Source organism: Oncorhynchus mykiss, chromosome 18, assembly GCF_013265735.2.
Source record: "Oncorhynchus mykiss isolate Arlee chromosome 18, USDA_OmykA_1.1, whole genome shotgun sequence".
In the NCBI taxonomy this organism is placed as follows: domain Eukaryota; kingdom Metazoa; phylum Chordata; class Actinopteri; order Salmoniformes; family Salmonidae; genus Oncorhynchus; species Oncorhynchus mykiss.
The window spans coordinates 68,977,215-68,996,828 of record NC_048582.1 but is presented as its reverse complement, the minus strand read 5'-3'; the positions used below and the strand labels follow the sequence as shown (position 1 = coordinate 68,996,828).

Below are 19,614 nucleotides of genomic sequence, written 5' to 3'. Positions count from 1 at the left end.
CTGGGAGAAGCCCTCCCCTTTAGTAAAGTAAATCAAGAACAGAAAATACAGCCTATTATTATTGGTATATAAACGACACTACAATGATACAAATGTAGTGTTTTCTTTGTCCACATAACAGCCTAATATGTTTTTTGGATGCAGGCTATTATAAACGGTGAGATACATATTTAGGTTAGTGTACTATTTTTCTATAGTCTTGTGGACCAAAATACCTTCCGTCTTCACTCGACTTCTTTTTTTTATTTTTTTTTATCAAAGCCGGTGCCATGGGAACCTCTTGCCGTTGCCTAGTTACAGAGCCCGCCTCATATCCGGTCTCAGTTCTAAAGCGCGTGTCTGATCAGCTGGGAACGACGGTAAAAGCAACATGGCGGCGCCCGTGCGAGGCTTGCAGTGTGCTCTGAAAAAGAGTATTGTACCACCGTTAGTCGTGATTTTAGGAGCAACCGGTACTGGGAAGTCTAAACTGGCGATTGAAATTGGTAAACGACGTCAGGGAGAGATAATCAGTGCCGATTCCATGCAGGTAAGAGGACACAAGCGCCGTGGATGTGGCATACTGTGTGGTAGGATTCACATATAGGGCATTTGGAGAGAACGAGGTTTATGTCTAGTGAACTACTTTTATCAGATTTCAGGCGTATTTCGTAACTGACTTACCTTATAAATGCTGCCAATTCGCTGTCCAAACGTGTTTCTTAGTTTGCGTGTTTTTGAAGTTAACGTTAGTTAGCAACCGTCAAAGTTCAGTATCCAACCTGCTGTGGGTATTTTGCCTGAATTCACATGGGTGTCTAAATAGCTTGGTACTGTATCTATGAGTGAGAATTGGAAGGATATCACGCCTCAGTCACACCAATCGTATATTTGCAATTTGGCACACCAGAAGTAGGTTCATTTCCAATGGAACGCGGCGTTTGCCTTGCAGAGGCGTTGGATTTATTTAACAGAAGGTGGAAGTTGAACACGTATCCAATTGATACTGCGTTTTATTTTGTGCAATTTCGTTATCGGTTTGGTTGCTGTTGCAGGGACGCATGCCAACCTCGCCCCCCTCCAATTTGCCCTCTCGACTAGCCAGCAGATTCCAATAGAGTACCACTGTACGAGTCATAATACCTATAAACCTAGAGGTCAAACGGGTAATAAATCAATAAATGAAATGCTAATATGGCTATCATAAAGAACTAGAAATGCCGTGATTATCTGGCCGTGACTGGCAAATCGAGGCAAAGGTAAGAATATCTGGATTTGAAAATAAGAGCGCTGCACACTCTAGGAGCTCAGATGAAAAAATGTCACTACCAACGTTTCGACAGCCAAGCTGTCTTCAAGAATCTCTGGATTAACTATATCATGTTAGCTAAATGTAGTATTGAATAAATACATTTTATTTAAATGGAAAATTCTGTGAACTGGCTTGGGCGAGTTTTAACTTGGCAAACTGTTAGCAAAGGTATTTTTATACATGTTTATTTCTCCTTTATTTAACCAGTTGAGAAACAGTTCTCATTTACAACTGCGACCTGGACAAGATAAAGCAAAGCAGTGCGACAAAAACAACAGAGTTACACATGGAGTAAACAAACATACAGTCAATAACACAATAGAAAAGTTTATATACAGTGTGTTCAAATGGAGTGAGGAGGTATTGCAATAAATAGGCCATAGTAGCAAAGTAATTACAATTTAACAGATTAACACTGGAGTGATAGATGTGCAGATGATGATGTGCAAGTAGAAATACTGGTGTGCAAAAAAGTAAATTTAAAAACATTATGGGGAGGAGTTAGGTAGATTGGATGGGCTATTTACAGATGGGCTGTGTACAGCTGCAGCGATCGGTAAGATGCTCAGATAGCTGATGCTTAAAGTTAGAGATATGTCTCCAATTTAAGCAATTTTTATTTTGTATTTAATTCTTTTTAGGTCAAAACATATATATATTTTTTGCAATTTGATCCAGTCATTGGCAGCAGAGAACTGGAAAGAAAGGCGGCCAAAGTATGTGTTGGCTTTGGGGATGATGAGATACACCTGCTGGAGATAAGGCAGAGCTTTACCTAGCATGGACTTATAGATGACCTGGAGCCAGCGGGTCTGGCGACGAATATGTAGCGAGGGCCAGCCGACTAGAGCATACAGGTCGCAGTGGTGGGTAGTATTTGGGGCTTTGGTGACAAATGGATGGCGCTGTGATAGACTGCATCCAATTTGCTGAGTAGAGCGTTAGAGGCTATTTTGTCGATGACATCGCTGAAGTCAAGGATCGGCAGGATAGTCAGTTTTATGAGGGTGTGTTTGGCAGCGTGAGTAAAGGAGGCTTTGTTGTGAAATAGGAAGCCAATTGTAGATTTAATTTTGGATTGGAAATGTTTAATATGAGTCTGGGAGAAGAGTTTACAGTCTAGCCAGACACCTAGGTATTTGTAGTTGTCCACATATTCTAAGACAGAACTGTCCAGAGTAGTGATGCTAGGCGGGTGTGTGCGGGCAGCGATCAGTTGAAAAGCATGAATTTAGTTTTCCCAGCGTTTTTAAGAGCAGTTGGAGGCCACGGAAGGAGTGTTGTATGGCATTGAAGCTCGTTTGGAGGTTTAAGACAGTGTCCAAAGATGGGCCAGATGTATACAGAATGGTGTCGTCTGCGTAGAGGTGGATTAGGGAATCACCCGCAGCAAGAACAACATCGTTGACATATACTGAGAAAAGCCTCAGCCCGAGAATTTAACCCCGTGGTACCCCCATAGAGACTGCCAGAGGACCGGACAACATGCCCTCTGATTTGACACACTGAACTCTATCTGAAAAGTAGTTGGTGAACCAGGCGAGGCAGTCATTTGAGAAACCAAGACTGTTGAGTCTGCCGATAAGAATGCAGTGATTGACAGAGTCAAAAGCCTTGGACAGGTCGATGAAGACGGCTGCACAGTACTGTCTTATCAATGGTGGTTATGATATCGTTTAGTACCTTTGAGGGTAGCTGAGGTGACCCTGTGACCAGCTCGTGAACCGGATCGCACAGTTGAGAATATACGGTGGGATTCGAATTGGTCAGTGATCTGTTTGATAACTTGGCTTTCGAAGACTTTAGAAAGGCAGGGAAGAATGGATATAGGTCTGTAACAGTTTGGGTCTAGTGTCTCCCCCTTTTGAAGAGGGGGATGACCACGTCAGCTTTCAACTCTTTAGGGATCTTGGACGATACGAAAGAGGTTGAACAGACTGGTAATAGGGGTTGCAACAATGGAGGTGGACAATTTTAGAAAGAGAGGGTCCAGTTTGTCTAGCCCAACTGATTTGTACGGGACCAGGTTTTGCAGCTCTTTCAGAACATCTGCTATCTGGATTTGGTTGAAGTAGAAGCTGTTGGCCGGGGTTGGGGTAGCCAGGAGGAAAGCATGACCAGCCGTAGAGAAATGCTTATTGAAATTCTTGATTATCGTGGATTTATCGGTGGTGGCAGTGTTTCCTAGCCTCAGTGCAGTGGGCAGCTGGGAGGGGCTCTTATTCTCCATGGACTTTACAGTGTCAAACTTTTTGGAGTTAAAGCTACAGGATGCAAATTTCTGTTTGAAAAAGCTAGCCTTTGCTTTCCTAACTGACTGCGTGTATTGGTTCCTGACTTCCCTGAACAGTTGCATATCGTGGGGACTATTCGACGCTAGTGCAGTCCGCCACAGGATGTTTTTGTGCTGGTCAAGGGCAGACAGGTCGGTAGTGAACCAAGGGCTATATCTATTCCTTGTTCTAAAATTTTTTGAAAGGGGCATCTTTATTTAAGATGGTGAGGAAATACATTTTAAGGTATAGGGGGCAGCATTTTCACTTTTGGGTAAATAGCGTGCCCAATTTCAACTTCCTGCTACACATGCCAGGAATATAAGATATGCATATTATTAGTATATTTGGATAGAAAAACACTCTGAAGTTTCTAAAACTGTTTGAATCAAGTCTGTGAGTACAACAGAACTTATGTAGCAGGCAAAACCCAGAGGACTAACTGTTGAGAATTATTATTATTTTTTGCCTCTGACTGTTCCCTGACTTGTCTTTGCCCAGGGATATTTCATAGGAACCTGTTTTCAGTTCCTACCGCTTCCACTGGATGTCACCAGTCTTTGGAATTTGGTTGAGGTTATTCATTTGTGCAACGAAGAAGAAGCACATCCTGGAACAACGTTACACTTGAGTTGCGCAAGATGTAAAAAGGAGCATGGTTTGTTTACTTGCTGTATTGAACACAGATAGCCCTGTTTACAATTTGATCGATTATTAACATTTTAAAATACTTAAAGTTGTATTACAAAAGTAGTTTGAAATATTTTGGCAAAGTTTATAGGCAACTTTTGAAATGTTTTGTAGTGACGTTGCGTTTTTTGGCAGCTGTTTTTTTTCTGGATCAAATGCGTCAAATAAATTGACATTTTGGATATATATGGACGGAATTAATCGAACAAAAGGACCATTTGTGATGTTTATGGGACATATTGGAGTGCCAACAAAAGAAGCTCGTCAAAGGTAATGCATGTTTTATATTTTATTTCAGCGTTTTGTGTAGCGCCTGCAGGGTTGAAATATGCTACTCTCTTTGTTGACATTGTGCTATCATCAGATAATAGCTTCTTATGCTTTTGCCGAAAAGCTTTTAGAAATCTGACCTGTTGGCTGGATTCACAACGAGTGTAGCTTTAATTGAGTGTCTTACATGTGTGATTTAATGAATGTTTGATTTTTATATCATTATTTGAATTTGCTGTGCTGCATTTTCCCCCCCCAAAAATTCCCAAGTGGGACGCAAGCGTCCTCTATACCATAAGGAGTTAAAGAACGACCAGGTATCCTCTACTGATGGGATGAGGTTGATATCCTTCCAGGATACCCGGGCCAGGTCGATTAGAAAGGCCTGCTCGCAGAAGTGTTTTAAGGAGCGCTTGCCAGTGATGAGGGGTGGTCGTTTGACAGCGGATGCAGGCAATGGGGCAGTGATCGCTGAGATCCTGATTGAAAACAGCAGAGGTGTATTTGGAGGGCAAGTTGGTCAGGAAAATATCTGAGGGTGCCCATGTTTATGGATTTAGGGTTGTACCTGGTGGGTTCCTTGATCATTTGTGTGAGATTGAGGGCATCTAGTTTAGATTGTAGGACCGCTGGGGTGTTAAGCGTATCCCAGTTTAGGTAACCTAACAGAACAAACTCTGAAGCTAGACGGGGGGCGATCAGTTCACAAATGGTGTCCAGGGCACAGCTGGGAGCTGAGGCGGGTCGGTAGCAGGCGGCAACAGTGAGAGATTTATTTCTGGAGAGTAATTTTTAAAATTAGAAGCTTGTAGAGTTCTGTCATACTTATCTCTGTGGTAGATTGCAACTCCTCCCCCTTTGGCAGTTCTATCTTGATGGAAAATGTTATAGTTGGGGATGGAAATCTCAGAATTTTTGGTGGCCTTCCTAAGCCAGGATTCAGACACGGCAAGGACATCAGGGTTGGCGGAGTGTGCTAAAGCAGTGAGTGAAACAAACTTAGGAAGAAAGATTCTGATGTTAATAACATGCATGAACCCAAGGCTCTTACGGTTGCAGAAGTCAACAAATGAGAGCGCCTGGGGACACGCAGGGCCTGGGTTAACCTCTACATCGCCAGAGGAACAAATGAGGAGGTGTAGGATGAGGGTACGGCTAAAGGCTATCAAAACTGTTCGTCTAGTGCATTGGGGACAGAGAATAAAAGGAGCAGATTTCTGGGCGTGGTAGGATAGATTCAGGGCATAATGTTCAGACGGGTAGGGTGCGGGTACAGTGGAGGTAAACCTAGGCATCGAGTGACGATAAGAGAGGTTGCATCTCTGGACACACTAGTTATGCTGGGTGAGGTCACCGCATGTGTGGGAGGTGGGACAAAAGAGGTGTCATGACGTTGCCCTCTTTGGGTACTGCAAGCCCCATCCCCCTCTCCTTGCCTCCTACACACAGGCTGCTGTGGTCAGAGAGAGGTCGTAAATTCCTGAGGAGAAGACCCTGCCTCATGGCCACACAGTATAAGAGGCAGAGTACATTTTCATGGAGAACAAAGGAATTTCTTCCACCTCACAGAACTCGAGGTCCAAACAACGTTCATGTTCCGGAGAAGGTATAAAAGATCGGTGAAGAATCCAGCTACGAACTGGACCGTTTGTTACAACTTGGGGGAAGCTCACGGGAGACGGTGTGGCCACTTTACCATAATGCTGTTTATATAATAGCCTCAGGTATGAGGTTTACATCTAATTGTTGTATAAGATTAATGCGTGAGGATGATACTGTTTACACAATTTTACAATGTGAATTTGGACTGTTTAATGAAGGAAACTCCAATTCCCTTTTGAGTTGAACTAAATCAGAGGACTACCCCGGAGCCCACTTAGGGTCAGGCATCCTGGGACAGGCCCTTTTCTACCATTCCGAATAAAACCCAACTTTGAGAAATGATCACCCTTTGTCCCCTCCATTACGAGGGGACAAAGGTTGCAGACCATTGCTAAATCTTTTAAAACCATACCACGTGGTTAAACTCTTAGACTATCGATACCGACAGAATAAGAACAAGTCTTTGATATTAATTACTAGTCTGCAACTAGGAATTCAGTATCATTGAACGTGAAGAACGACAACCACCGAAACATCCATTCTATAATGAAACGAATGAATGTCACTCTGAACAATCCATCTTCTGGCTACCCTCTTGAAGCACCACTACCCTCTCTCTCTCTCTCATTCTGGGTGCATTCTCCCTGTGATTGAGATGTAGCGTTGTGGCCCCCCCCCCCCCCCTCTGTCCGTGTGTGACCCAGACTCTCACCAGCCACCTTCTGTGTGACCCCCGGTTACCACGGCAACAGAGCCTGAGAACTCTAGGTGGGCGGGTTCGGGGGCGGTGTGTATGTGAAAGCGGTGCAGGGTGCGTGGGAGTTTTGTTGTCACACAGTGTCTCTCTCTCACACACACACACACACACACACACACACACACAACAGTTTGTGTTTTGTATGAGAAGGTACACAGATGATGTGGAATCCAGAGATGTGGATTCCCTGGGAGTTTCTCATTTTGATTCTGATCAATCTCTGTCACTCTCTCCCCCCTACACTCTCTCGCACACACACACACACACTCGCTCTCGCTCTCTCTCTCTCAATTCAATTCAATTCAATTCAAGGGCTTTATTGGCATGGGAAACATGTGTTAACATTGCCAAAGCAAGTGAGGTAGATAATAAACAAAGTGAATATATAAAGTGAAAAACAACAAAAATGAACAGTAAACATTACACATACAGAGGTTTCAAAACAGTAAAGACATTACAAATGTCATATTATATATATATATATACAGTGTTTTAACAATGTACAAATGGTTAAAGGACACAATATAAAATAAATAAGCATAAATATGGGTTGTATTTACAATGGTGTTTGTTCTTCACTGGTTGCCCTCTCTGTGTCTCTGTGTCTCTGTGTCTCTGTGTCTCTGTGTCTCTGTGTCTCTGTGTCTCTGTGTCTCTGTGTCTCTGTGTCTCTGTGTCTCTGTGTCTCTGTGTCTCTGTGTCTCTGTGTCTCTGTGTCTCTGTGTCTCTGTGTCTCTGTCTCTCTGTCTCTCTCTCTCTTCTCCCCCCCCCTTCACACACACACGCTCCTTGTGTCCTTGAGAATGTGTTGGTCCGTAGGGAGTTGTCAGTGTTCCAGCAGCTGAGGTCACCTGGTACAGCTAACTGGGTTACTGTAATAACTAGGTTACTGTAATAACTGGGTTACTGTAATCTACTGGGTCTACTATCACACCCGACAGGAAACAGGCTGCAACTGGCCCAGTGGCAGGAAACAGGCTACCCCAGTGGCAGGAAACAGGCTACCCCAGTGGCAGGAAACAGGCTACCCCAGTGGCAGGAAACAGGCTACCCCAGTGGCAGGAAACAGGCTACCCCAGTGGCAGGAAACAGGCTACCCCAGTGGCAGGAAACAGGCTACCCCAGTGGCAGGAAACAGGCTACCCCAGTGGCAGGAAACAGGCTACCCCAGTGGCAGGAAACACGCTGGCCCAGTGACAGGAAACACGCTGGCCCAGTGACAGGAAACACGCTGCAACTGGCCCAGTGACAGGAAACACGCTGGCCCAGTGACAGGAAACACGCTGGCCCAGTGACAGGAAACACGCTGCAACTGGCCCAGTGGCAGGAAACAGGCTGGCCCAGTGGCAGGAAACAGGCTGCAGCTGGCCCAGTGACTGGCCCTCTCTGTGTGTGTGGTAGAGAGAATAGACTACCTCGTACAGCAGAAACACACTGACCTAGTTGCGGTCATGTGAGAGACAGGGTCTGTCTGTGAAAGAGAGAGAGAGAGAGACAGTCTAAGTAGAGAAGCCTGGATCTGTCCTCTATCTAGGCCTAGCTGCCGGTGGGTGAATGGTTGTGTGTGTGTGAATGGGGGGGGGGGGGGGGTGAATGGTTGTGTGTGTGTGTGACTAGATGGGAGTTTTTATTGTTCCAAGGGGAGAATTGGTTCCCACAGTCTGCCACTCCCGTTGTCTCCCACAGGACCCAGTCTCTCTCCCTTGGCTCTCCCACAGGACCCAGTCTCTCTCCCCTGGCTCTCCCACAGGACCCAGTCTCTCTCTCCCCTGGCTCTCCCACAGGACCCAGTCTCTCTCTCCCCTGGCTCTCCCACAGGACCCAGTCTCTCTCTCCCTTGGCTCTCCCACGGGACCCAGTATCTCTCCCCTGGCTCTCCCACGGGACCCAGTCTCTCTCCCCTGGCTCTCCCACGGGACCCAGTCTCTCTCCCCTGGCTCTCCCACGGGACCCAGTCTCTCTCCCTTGGCTCTCCCACGGGACCCAGTCTCTCTCCCACGGGACCCAGTCTCTCTCCCTTGGCTCTCCCACGGGACCCAGTCTCTCTCCCCTGGCTCTCCCACGGGACCCAGTCTCTCTCCCCTGGCTCTCCCACGGGACCCAGTCTCTCTCCCCTGGCTCTCCCACGGGACCCAGTCTCTCTCCCCTGGCTCTCCCACGGGACCCAGTCTCTCGCCCCTGGCTCTCCCACGGGACCCAGTCTCTCTCCCCTGGCTCTCCCACGGGACCCAGTCTCTCTCCCTTGGCTCTCCCACGGGACCCAGTCTCTCTCCCCTGGCTCTCCCACGGGACCCAGTCTCTCTCCCCTGGCTCTCCCACGGGACCCAGTCTCTCTCCCTTGGCTCTCCCACGGGACCCAGTCTCTCTCCCTTGGCTCTCCCACGGGACCCAGTCTCTCTCCCTTGGCTCTCCCACGGGACACAGTCTCTCTCCCCTGGCTCTCCCACGGGACACAGTCTCTCTCCACTGGCTCTCCCACGGGACCCAGCCTCTCTCCCCTGGCTCTCCCACGGGACCCAGTCTCTCGCCCCTGGCTCTCCCACGGGACCCAGTCTCTCGCCCCTGGCTCTCCCACGGGACCCAGTCTCTCTCCCCTGGCTCTCCCACGGGACCCAGTCTCTCTCCCCTGGCTCTCCCACGGGACCCAGTCTCTCTCCCTTGGCTCTCCCACGGGACCCAGTCTCTCTCCCTTGGCTCTCCCACGGGACCCAGTCTCTCTCCCTTGGCTCTCCCACGGGACCCAGTCTCTCTCCCCTGGCTCTCCCACGGGACCCAGTCTCTCTCCCCTCTCGAGTTCATTGAAAATGGAGCCGATATTATTCACTGATTATTAAACAGCCTTTCTCCCTATCAGACTGCGTCGCTGTCTGTGTTTGTGTGTTCTCATGTGTGTGCGTGATGTTGTATAATTAAGCAATAAGGCATGAGGGGGGGGTGCGCTATATGGCCATTATACCACGGCTAAGGGTTGTTCTTATGCAATACGGAGTGCCTGGGTACATCCATTAGCCGTGGTATATTGGCCATATACCACAAACCCCCGAGGTGCCTTATTGCTTTTATAAAGCTGATCAGCAACATAATTAGAAGAGTCAAAATAAATGTTTTGTCATAGCCGTGGTATACGGTCTGATATACCACTGCTGTCAGCCAATCAGCACTAGAGACGGACGCCGGTGGAACAAGGTAGTCCTGTGTTTCAGGAATTCACGATTCAGTCAAATGGTTCCGTTTTTCACTGAAAGAATAAACGTTTTGTTTTCGATATTATAGTTTCTGGGTTTGACCATATGAATGACCTAAGGCTTGTATTTCTGTGTTTTTATTATAATTAAATCTATGATTTGATACTTGATAGCGCAGTCTGACTGAGCGGCGGTAGGCACCAGCAGGCTCGTAAGCATTCATTCAAACAGCACATTCCTGCGCTTGCCAGCAGCTCTTAGCAATGCTTGAAGCACAGCGCTGTTTATGACTTCAAGCCTCCCGGGATTAGGCTGGCAATCCTATAGTGCCTATAAGAACATCCAATAGTCAAAGGTATATGAAATACAAAATGGTATAGAGAAATATTCACCATGGTGAAGGCGTAGACTCAGGTTTTCTGGGTCTCTATGTTTTTTCGGTTGAACAGGTTTCTCAATTTCTTTTGTAGATTTTTGCATTCTTCATCAAATAATGTGTCATTGTTGTTTTAATTTTCTTAGGTTGTATATGCTTGAAATTGTTAGATTTGATAAGGAAGTTGAAAGGTCAAATATACTGTTGAGGCTCTCTACTGCCAAGTTTCCTCCGTCACTATTAGTTTGTCCAGGAAGTTGTCTTAAAGGGATTTTATTTATTGTTGCCTGATTGTTTTTTGGTCGGTTTCTACACTACTTTCCTTCTGCCTAATATTGTGCATTTCCTTTTGTCTTTGATGCCTCATGAGAGGCGGCAGGGTAGCCTAGTGGTTAGTGTTGGACTAGTAACCGGAAGGTTGGAAGTTCAACCCCCCGAGCTGACAAGGTACAAATCTGTCGTTCTGCCCCCTGAACAGGCAGTTAACACACTGTTCCTAGACCAGTTAACCCACTAGTCATTGAAAATAGGCCGTCATTGAAAATAAAAATTTGTTCTTAAAAGACTTGCCTAGGTGTAAAAAAAAATATATATATACAAAAAATAGAGTATTGCTCTGTTCAGGTACACCGTGATTTTGCATGTGATCTGATAGGGATGTCAGTGGACTGACTGTGAACGCTCTGAGAGACTCTGGGTTGAGGTCAGTGATAAAGTACTACTGCGAGAGATGAGCTATAGGGTGTACCTAACACAGTCAACGGTAGGCTTCGAGGGGACTCCTATGTTCAGAACCAATTTCTGACAGAGCTGCAGGAGTTGTGACCCATTCTTTGTTGGTTGTTTTAGTCAGTTGTTTCTAGGGGGGCATATTGGAGAGGGAATGCCTTCTGTCTCTGTCTCTGCAACCCTCAGTCTCTTTCTCTTCCCGCCTCGCTCTCTTTTTTTCTTTCCCCCTGTGTGTGTGGGGAGTCGGGAGGCTTTAGTATACAAAGTCTGAACACTGAGCTCATTGTCTGGACACATACTGGTCTGGGTTGAGCCTAACCCCAGCCACGCTTTGTAGAGCCTAACCCCAGCCACGCTTTGTTGAGCCTAACCCCAGCCACGCTTTGTTGAGCCTAACCCCAGCCACGCTTTGTTGAGCCTAACCCCAGCCACGCTTTGTAGAGCCTAACCCCAGCCACGCTTTGTAGAGCCTAACCCCAGCCACGCTTTGTAGAGCCTAACCCCAGCCACGCTTTGTAGAGCCTAACCCCAGCCACGCTTTGTAGAGCCTAACCCCAGCCACGCTTTGTAGAGCCTAACCCCAGCCACGCTTTGTAGAGCCTAACCCCAGCCACGCTTTGTAGAGCCTAACCCCAGCCACGCTTTGTAGAGCCTAACCCCAGCCACGCTTTGTAGAGCCTAACCCCAGCCACGCTTTGTAGAGCCTAACCCCAGCCACGCTTTGTAGAGCCTAACCCCAGCCACGCTTTGTAGAGCCTAACCCCAGCCACGCTTTGTAGAGCCTAACCCCAGCCACGCTTTGTAGAGCCTAACCCCAGCCACGCTTTGTAGAGCCTAACCCCAGCCACGCTTTGTAGAGCCTAACCCCAGCCACGCTTTGTAGAGCCTAACCCCAGCCACGCTTTGTAGAGCCTAACCCCAGCCACGCTTTGTAGAGCCTAACCCCAGCCACGCTTTGTAGAGCCTAACCCCAGCCACGCTTTGTAGAGCCTAACCCCAGCCACGCTTTGTAGAGCCTAACCCCAGCCACGCTTTGTAGAGCCTAACCCCAGCCACGCTTTGTAGAGCCTAACCCCAGCCACGCTTTGTAGAGCCTAACCCCAGCCACGCTTTGTAGAGCCTAACCCCAGCCACGCTTTGTAGAGCCTAACCCCAGCCACGCTTTGTAGAGCCTAACCCCAGCCACGCTTTGTAGAGCCTAACCCCAGCCACGCTTTGTAGAGCCTAACCCCAGCCACGCTTTGTAGAGCCTAACCCCAGCCACGCTTTGTAGAGCCTAACCCCAGCCACGCTTTGTAGAGCCTAACCCCAGCCACGCTTTGTAGAGCCTAACCCCAGCCACGCTTTGTAGAGCCTAACCCCAGCCACGCTTTGTAGAGCCTAACCCCAGCCACGCTTTGTAGAGCCTAACCCCAGCCACGCTTTGTAGAGCCTAACCCCAGCCACGCTTTGTAGAGCCTAACCCCAGCCACGCTTTGTAGAGCCTAACCCCAGCCACGCTTTGTAGAGCCTAACCCCAGCCACGCTTTGTAGAGCCTAACCCCAGCCACGCTTTGTAGAGCCTAACCCCAGCCACGCTTTGTAGAGCCTAACCCCAGCCACGCTTTGTAGAGCCTAACCCCAGCCACGCTTTGTAGAGCCTAACCCCAGCCACGCTTTGTAGAGCCTAACCCCAGCCACGCTTTGTAGAGCCTAACCCCAGCCACGCTTTGTAGAGCCTAACCCCAGCCACGCTTTGTAGAGCCTAACCCCAGCCACGCTTTGTAGAGCCTAACCCCAGCCACGCTTTGTAGAGCCTAACCCCAGCCACGCTTTGTAGAGCCTAACCCCAGCCACGCTTTGTAGAGCCTAACCCCAGCCACGCTTTGTAGAGCCTAACCCCAGCCACGCTTTGTAGAGCCTAACCCCAGCCACGCTTTGTAGAGCCTAACCCCAGCCACGCTTTGTAGAGCCTAACCCCAGCCACGCTTTGTAGAGCCTAACCCCAGCCACGCTTTGTAGAGCCTAACCCCAGCCACGCTTTGTAGAGCCTAACCCCAGCCACGCTTTGTAGAACCTAACCCCAGCCACGCTTTGTAGAGCCTAACCCCAGCCACGCTTTGTAGAGCCTAACCCCAGCCACGCTTTGTAGAGCCTAACCCCAGCCACGCTTTGTAGAGCCTAACCCCAGCCACGCTTTGTAGAGCCTAACCCCAGCCACGCTTTGTAGAGCCTAACCCCAGCCACGCTTTGTAGAGCCTAACCCCAGCCACGCTTTGTAGAGCCTAACCCCAGCCACGCTTTGTAGAGCCTAACCCCAGCCACGCTTTGTAGAGCCTAACCCCAGCCACGCTTTGTAGAGCCTAACCCCAGCCACGCTTTGTAGAGCCTAACCCCAGCCACGCTTTGTAGAGCCTAACCCCAGCCACGCTTTGTAGAGCCTAACCCCAGCCACGCTTTGTAGAGCCTAACCCCAGCCACGCTTTGTTGAGCCTAACCCCAGCCACGCTTTGTTGAGCCTAACCCCAGCCACGCTTTGTTGAGCCTAACCCCAGCCACGCTTTGTTGAGCCTAACCCCAGCCACGCTTTGTAGAGCCTAACCCCAGCCACGCTTTGTTGAGCCTAACCCCAGCCACACTTTGGGGGCAGTGATCTTAGTCTCTCTCTGTTCACGTTATTGACATGACAAGTGAAATGACTTCAATTAAAAGGCTCAACATTTGCTTCTTCTTTTCTGTTGCCACTGGTCCGTCGGGCAGGTGGGACTGATCTTTTCTGTTGCCACTGGTCCGTCGGGCAGGTGGGACTGATCTTTTCTGTTGTCACTGGTCCCTCGGGCAGGTGGGACTGATCTTTTCTGTTGTCACTGGTCCCTCGGGCAGGTGGGACCGATCTTTTCTGTTGTCACTGGTCCGTCGGGCAGGTGGGACTGATCTTTTCTGTTGTCCAAAAGCTCAAGTCACTTGTCAAGTCAATGTGATTTGAAAAAGTTTTTTTTTTGTGATGTAAGAACTATTACCACTCAGAGAATCCGACAAAACTTGTAGTCTCTGTCTAGAACTGGGCGTTTATAGGTGTTTATAGACACCGGTAGTTAGGCCTACTTCCCGTTATGACCCTAGACTGACTAAGTGAGACAGGAAAGGGAGCTATTTTCTCTACCATGGTCAGGAAATCCATTATGGATGTTTTGATGTGCAACATGTTAAAATTGGATCTAGAATGATCAGACGATACATTTTTTTTGACTCTTGCGTAATTTGCGTTCATCTTGTCCGTGAATATCGGCATAGGTTATATGCTCTGTGTCAGAATGCATCGGTCCCCTGAGAGAGAGAGAGAGAGAGAGAGAGAGAGCGAGGTGACATTTTAATACTGCTAAATAGTTAATTACCGAGAACTAGCCAGACTAGGCTACACAATGTCATTATTTATAGGCTAGCTCAAGTGTAATCAGAGATCTGTATAAAAAGATGAGACGCTCACGTCTCGGCCCCAAACAATGACAGTCGTTGTTGTCCCAAAGGTGGGAATGCGGACGACAAGCGTAGGTCCGAAACAAGCCCGTTTTGAAATGCATTGTTAAATTACTTACATTGATAATACGGTGGTGCTGGAAATGGAATTAACATTAACAACAGCCAAATATTAATGATAATAATAACTGAAAGCAATATTAGTAGGCCAGTCTCAACATGACAAGCTATGGCATGGTGTGAAATCGCTCTCTCTCGCTCTCGCTCTCGCTCTCTCTCTCGCTCTCGCTCTCGCTCTCGCTCTCTCTCTCGCTCTCTCTCGCTCTCTCTCGCTCTCTCTCGCTCTCTCTCGCTCTCTCTCGCTCTCTCTCGCTCTCTCTCGCTCTCTCTCGCTCTCTCTCGCTCTCTCTCGCTCTCTCTCGCTCTCTCTCGCTCTCTCTCGCTCTCTCTCGCTCTCTCTCGCTCTCTCTCGCTCTCTCTCGCTCTCTCTCGCTCTCTCTCGCTCTCTCTCGCTCTCTCTCGCTCTCTCTCGCTCTCGCTCGCTCTCTCTCGCTCTCGCTCTCTCTCGCTCTCGCTCGCTCTCGCGCTCTCGCTCGCTCTCGCTCGCTCTCGCTCGCTCTCTCTCGCTCTCTCGCTCTCTCGCTCTCTCGCTCTCTCGCTCTCTCGCTCTCGCTCTGTCTCTCTCTCTTTTTATATATACTTAACTCACTGAGACAGGCTTGCTAGGAAAGCAGGTGGGTGTGTACACACACACTGAGAAACACACAAACTCTGAGCACACAGGACTCCATCTTTGACTTTTCTCTCTTTCCTTTCTCTTTCTGTGTTATCTCCTCTTCCATACATCGGTCTGTCCATCCGTTCCGCCCACCTTTTAAAAAGTGTTCTATTGTCTTGTATGATCTCAAGATATCGTCCATGTAAAACCATGTCTGATTTAGGATGATTAATACCTTTTTGTTAATTCATTTTGCAACAGTCTTTTTTTTACAGCTGTTCATTTAACACTATTATTAGTAAGGAAGGAAATCCTTACAGGTAACTTGAGTTATGGGAAATGGATGAGGCTAAACAAAGAACTTAATGTGTTTCCTCTTTTTAAAATATAAGCTGTTGAATCATCAATGACTCTGTCAAGTTTCTGTAACATTATTTTTGGGAGCATTTCTAAGATACAAAAATAATTTGGTGCATATTTCAGAATTTTCCATCCAATATGCTTTATTTAAAAAAATATTTTTTCTTCCCAAATTCATTTTTTCTTTTACCTTTTTATTTAACGAGGCAAGTCAGTTGACTTTTCTAGCGCGGAACCCCTCGACCACATTCCGCTAGCGGAACCCCTCGACCACATTCCGCTAGCGGAACCCCTCGACCACATTCCGCTACCGGAACCCCTCGACCACATTCCGCTAAGCGGAACCCCCCCCTCGATGGTTATTTACAATGACGGCCCACCAGGGAACAGTCGGTTAACTGCCTAGTTCAGGGGGCAGAACGACAGATTATTTTCCTTGTCAGCTCGGAGATTCGATCTAGCAACCTATCCGTCTGTACTGTTATTTCCTCTTTGTTAATAATTAAGTCTTTTGACCTAAATTACTTTAGTTTTTTGAAAGATGACTATTGAATCGCTTCATACAGTAAGGGGATCTGCTCTACCTATGTTATGCAGGAAAAAGTCTGTTCTAAATGAATTTGTCTTGGTTAAAAACAGGGTGTCACCCAGTCAGCTTTGATTTAAATTACCAACGTGGATGATCTTTGTTTAATGTTCCACTCCAAACGTTTTATTGGCACAAAGGATACAAGAACATCATCAATTGATTAAGCCTCCTCCATTTACAGTGCCTTCGGGAAGTTTTCCGACCCCTTGACTTTTCCCACATTTTGTTACATTACAGCCTGGGATGCACGATATATCGGTGAACATATCGTAATCATCCGATTATTAGCTAAAAAAGCGTCGGTATCGGCCGATGTCTAGTTTTAACCCCTGATGTACAAAACCGATGGCAAAGCTCACGTGCATACCTACAGTTGAAGTGGGGAAAAAGCAAAATGCATTTAAACTCAGTCACAATTCCTGACATTTTAATCCTTGTAACAATTCCCTGTCTTAGGTCAGTTAGGATCACAACTTTCTTTTAAGAATGTGTGTCAGAAATTTACATACACTCAATTAGTATTTGGCAGCATTGTATTTAAATTGTTTAACTTGGGTCAAATGTTTCGAGTAGCCTTCCACAAGCTTCCCACAATAAGTTGGGTGAATTTTGTCCCATTCCCCCTGACAGAGCTGGTGTAACTGAGTCAGGTTTGTAGGCCTCCTTGCTCGCACACACTTTTTCAATTCTGCCCACAATATTTCTTTAGGATTGAGGTCAGGGCTTTGTGATGGCCACTCCAATACCTTGACTTTGTTGTCCTTAAGCCATTTTGCCACAACTTTGGAAGTATGCTTGGGGTCATTGTACATTTGGAAGACAATTTGTGACCAAGCTTTAACTTCCTGACTGATGTCTTGAGATGTTGCTTCAATATATCCCCATAATTTTCCATCCTCCATGATGCCATCTATTTTGTGAAGTGCACCAGTCCCTCCTGCAGCAAAGCACCCCCACAACATGATGCTGCCACCCCGTGCTTCACGGTTGGGATGGTGTTCTTCGGCTTGCAAGCCTCCCCCTTTTTCCTCCAAACATAATGATGTTAATTTTTGTTTCATCAGACCAGAGGACATTTCTCCAAAAAGTATGATCTTCGTCCCCATGTGCAGTTGCAAAATGTAGTCTGGCTTTTTTTTATGGCGATTTTTGGAGCAGTGGATTCTTCCTTGTTGAGTGGCCGAGCAGGGCGCAAATTTGACCAACTGACTTGTTGGATAGGTGGCACGTTGAAAGTCACTGAGCTCTTCAGTAAGGCCAATTTACTGCCAGTGTTTGTCTATGGAGATTGCATGGCTCAATTTTATACACCTTTTCGCAACCGGTTTGGCTAAAATAGCCGTTCACATACTTTTATGTATATACAGTATATGTTAAACATACTGTAGACGTCTCTAAGTTGTCTTCCATGTGTCTGCCCCCCCCTGGGACTGTTGTCCCTGATACTATCATATCAGGGACAACACCTTCCAACTGCCAATTGTCCTTGTCCAAGTAAGGAATTAGGACTGTCCCGTAAACCAGTGTTCCAATGCTGCTGCCTCTTCTAGCGCCCTGCCAAAAAACCCTATTTGCCCTTGAGAGGATCATCCTATCAAAACATAACAAGACAAGTGAAATAGAGAAATAAATGAGATAGTGGTGAGGGCTTTATTTAGTTAAGGAGCCCAATCTGTTATCTCAAATATGTCAAACGCACCACTAATAGATCCCTGCTTGGTCTACTTACAACCTTTCCCTCGTTCTTCCTCTCCTCCTTTCCTCTCTCCTTCTCCCTGTCTTATTGGCTGTCTCTCCTGGGACTAGTTGTCCTCATTTAATAGAGATTCAATCAGAAGGACTTGAACACACACACACACACAACACGCACACACACGCACGCGCACACACAGGCAGCTGTTGGGGATTAGGCTGGTCTTATTCAGTAGCTGAAGATACAAACCCACCACCACATAGAATAGAATACAATAGAACAGACTAGACTAGTTCAAATTAAGGAGAGAGCTGGGTGGAAAAGCAGTTTCATGTTTATTGGGATGAGTCATATATATATATATATATAAAACCTTTTGACGTCCTACCAGAATGACTCCTGTGGGGATGTGGGTCCAAAAAAATGTATAAATCAAATATAAGACAAAACACACAACAAGAGAGACAACACCATGGTAACAACACTACACAGAGAGAGACAGCACCATGGTAACAACACTACACAGAGAGAGACAACACCATGGTAACAACACTACACAGAGAGAGACAGCACCATGGTAACAACACTACATAGAGAGAGACAACACCATGGTAACAACACTACATAGAGAGAGACAGCACCATGGTAACAACACTACATAGAGAGAGACAACACCATGGTAACAACACTACATAGAGAGAGACAACACCATGGTAACAACACTACATAGAGACAACACCATGGTAACAACACTACATGAAGAGAGACAACACCATGGTAACAACACTACATGAAGAGAGACAACACCATGGTAACAACACTACATGAAGAGAGACAACACCATGGTAACAACACTACATGAAGAGAGACAACACCATGGTAACAACACTACATAGAGAGAGACGGCACCATGGTAACAACACTACATAGAGAGAGACGGCACCATGGTAACAACACTACATAGAGAGAGACGGCACCATGGTAACAACACTACATAGAGAGAGACGGCACCATGGTAACAACACTACATAGAGAGAGACAACACTACATAGAGAGAGACAGCACCATGGTAACAACACTACATAGAGAGAGACAGCACCATGGTAACAACACTACACAGAGAGAGACGGCACCATGGTAACAACACTACATAGAGAGAGACGGCACCATGGTAACAACACTACACAGAGAGAGACGGCACCATGGTAACAACACTACATAGAGAGAGACGGCACCATGGTAACAACACTACATAGAGAGAGACGGCACCATGGTAACAACACTACACAGAGAGAGACGGCACCATGGTAACAACACTACATAGAGAGAGACGGCACCATGGTAACAACACTACACAGAGAGAGACAACACTACATAGAGAGAGACAACACTACATAGAGAGAGACAACACTACATAGAGAGAGACAGCACCATGGTAACAACACTACATAGAGAGAGACAGCACCATGGTAACAACACTACACAGAGAGAGACGGCACCATGGTAACAACACTACATAGAGAGAGACGGCACCATGGTAACAACATTACACAGAGAGAGACAACACCATGGTAACAACACTACATAGAGAGAGACAGCACCATGGTAACAACACTACATAGAGA

The 19,614-nt window shown here is 46.9% G+C and overlaps 1 protein-coding gene across 2 annotated transcripts in view; it reads left to right on the top strand.

The window, feature by feature from the left end:
* The first annotated feature begins 325 nt into the window (after positions 1 to 325).
* The window catches only part of trit1 (tRNA isopentenyltransferase 1), a 57,899-nt gene continuing 38,610 nt past the window's right edge, over positions 326 to 19,614 (top strand). The window contains exon 1 of one of the 2 annotated variants that reach the window (XM_036953605.1): positions 326 to 529. In XM_036953605.1, coding sequence (XP_036809500.1) covers positions 371 to 529 — 159 coding nt within the window. In that variant the 5' untranslated portion in view covers positions 326 to 370. The remainder of the gene's footprint in view (positions 530 to 19,614) is intronic. The other variant, XM_036953606.1, reaches the window with a different exon arrangement.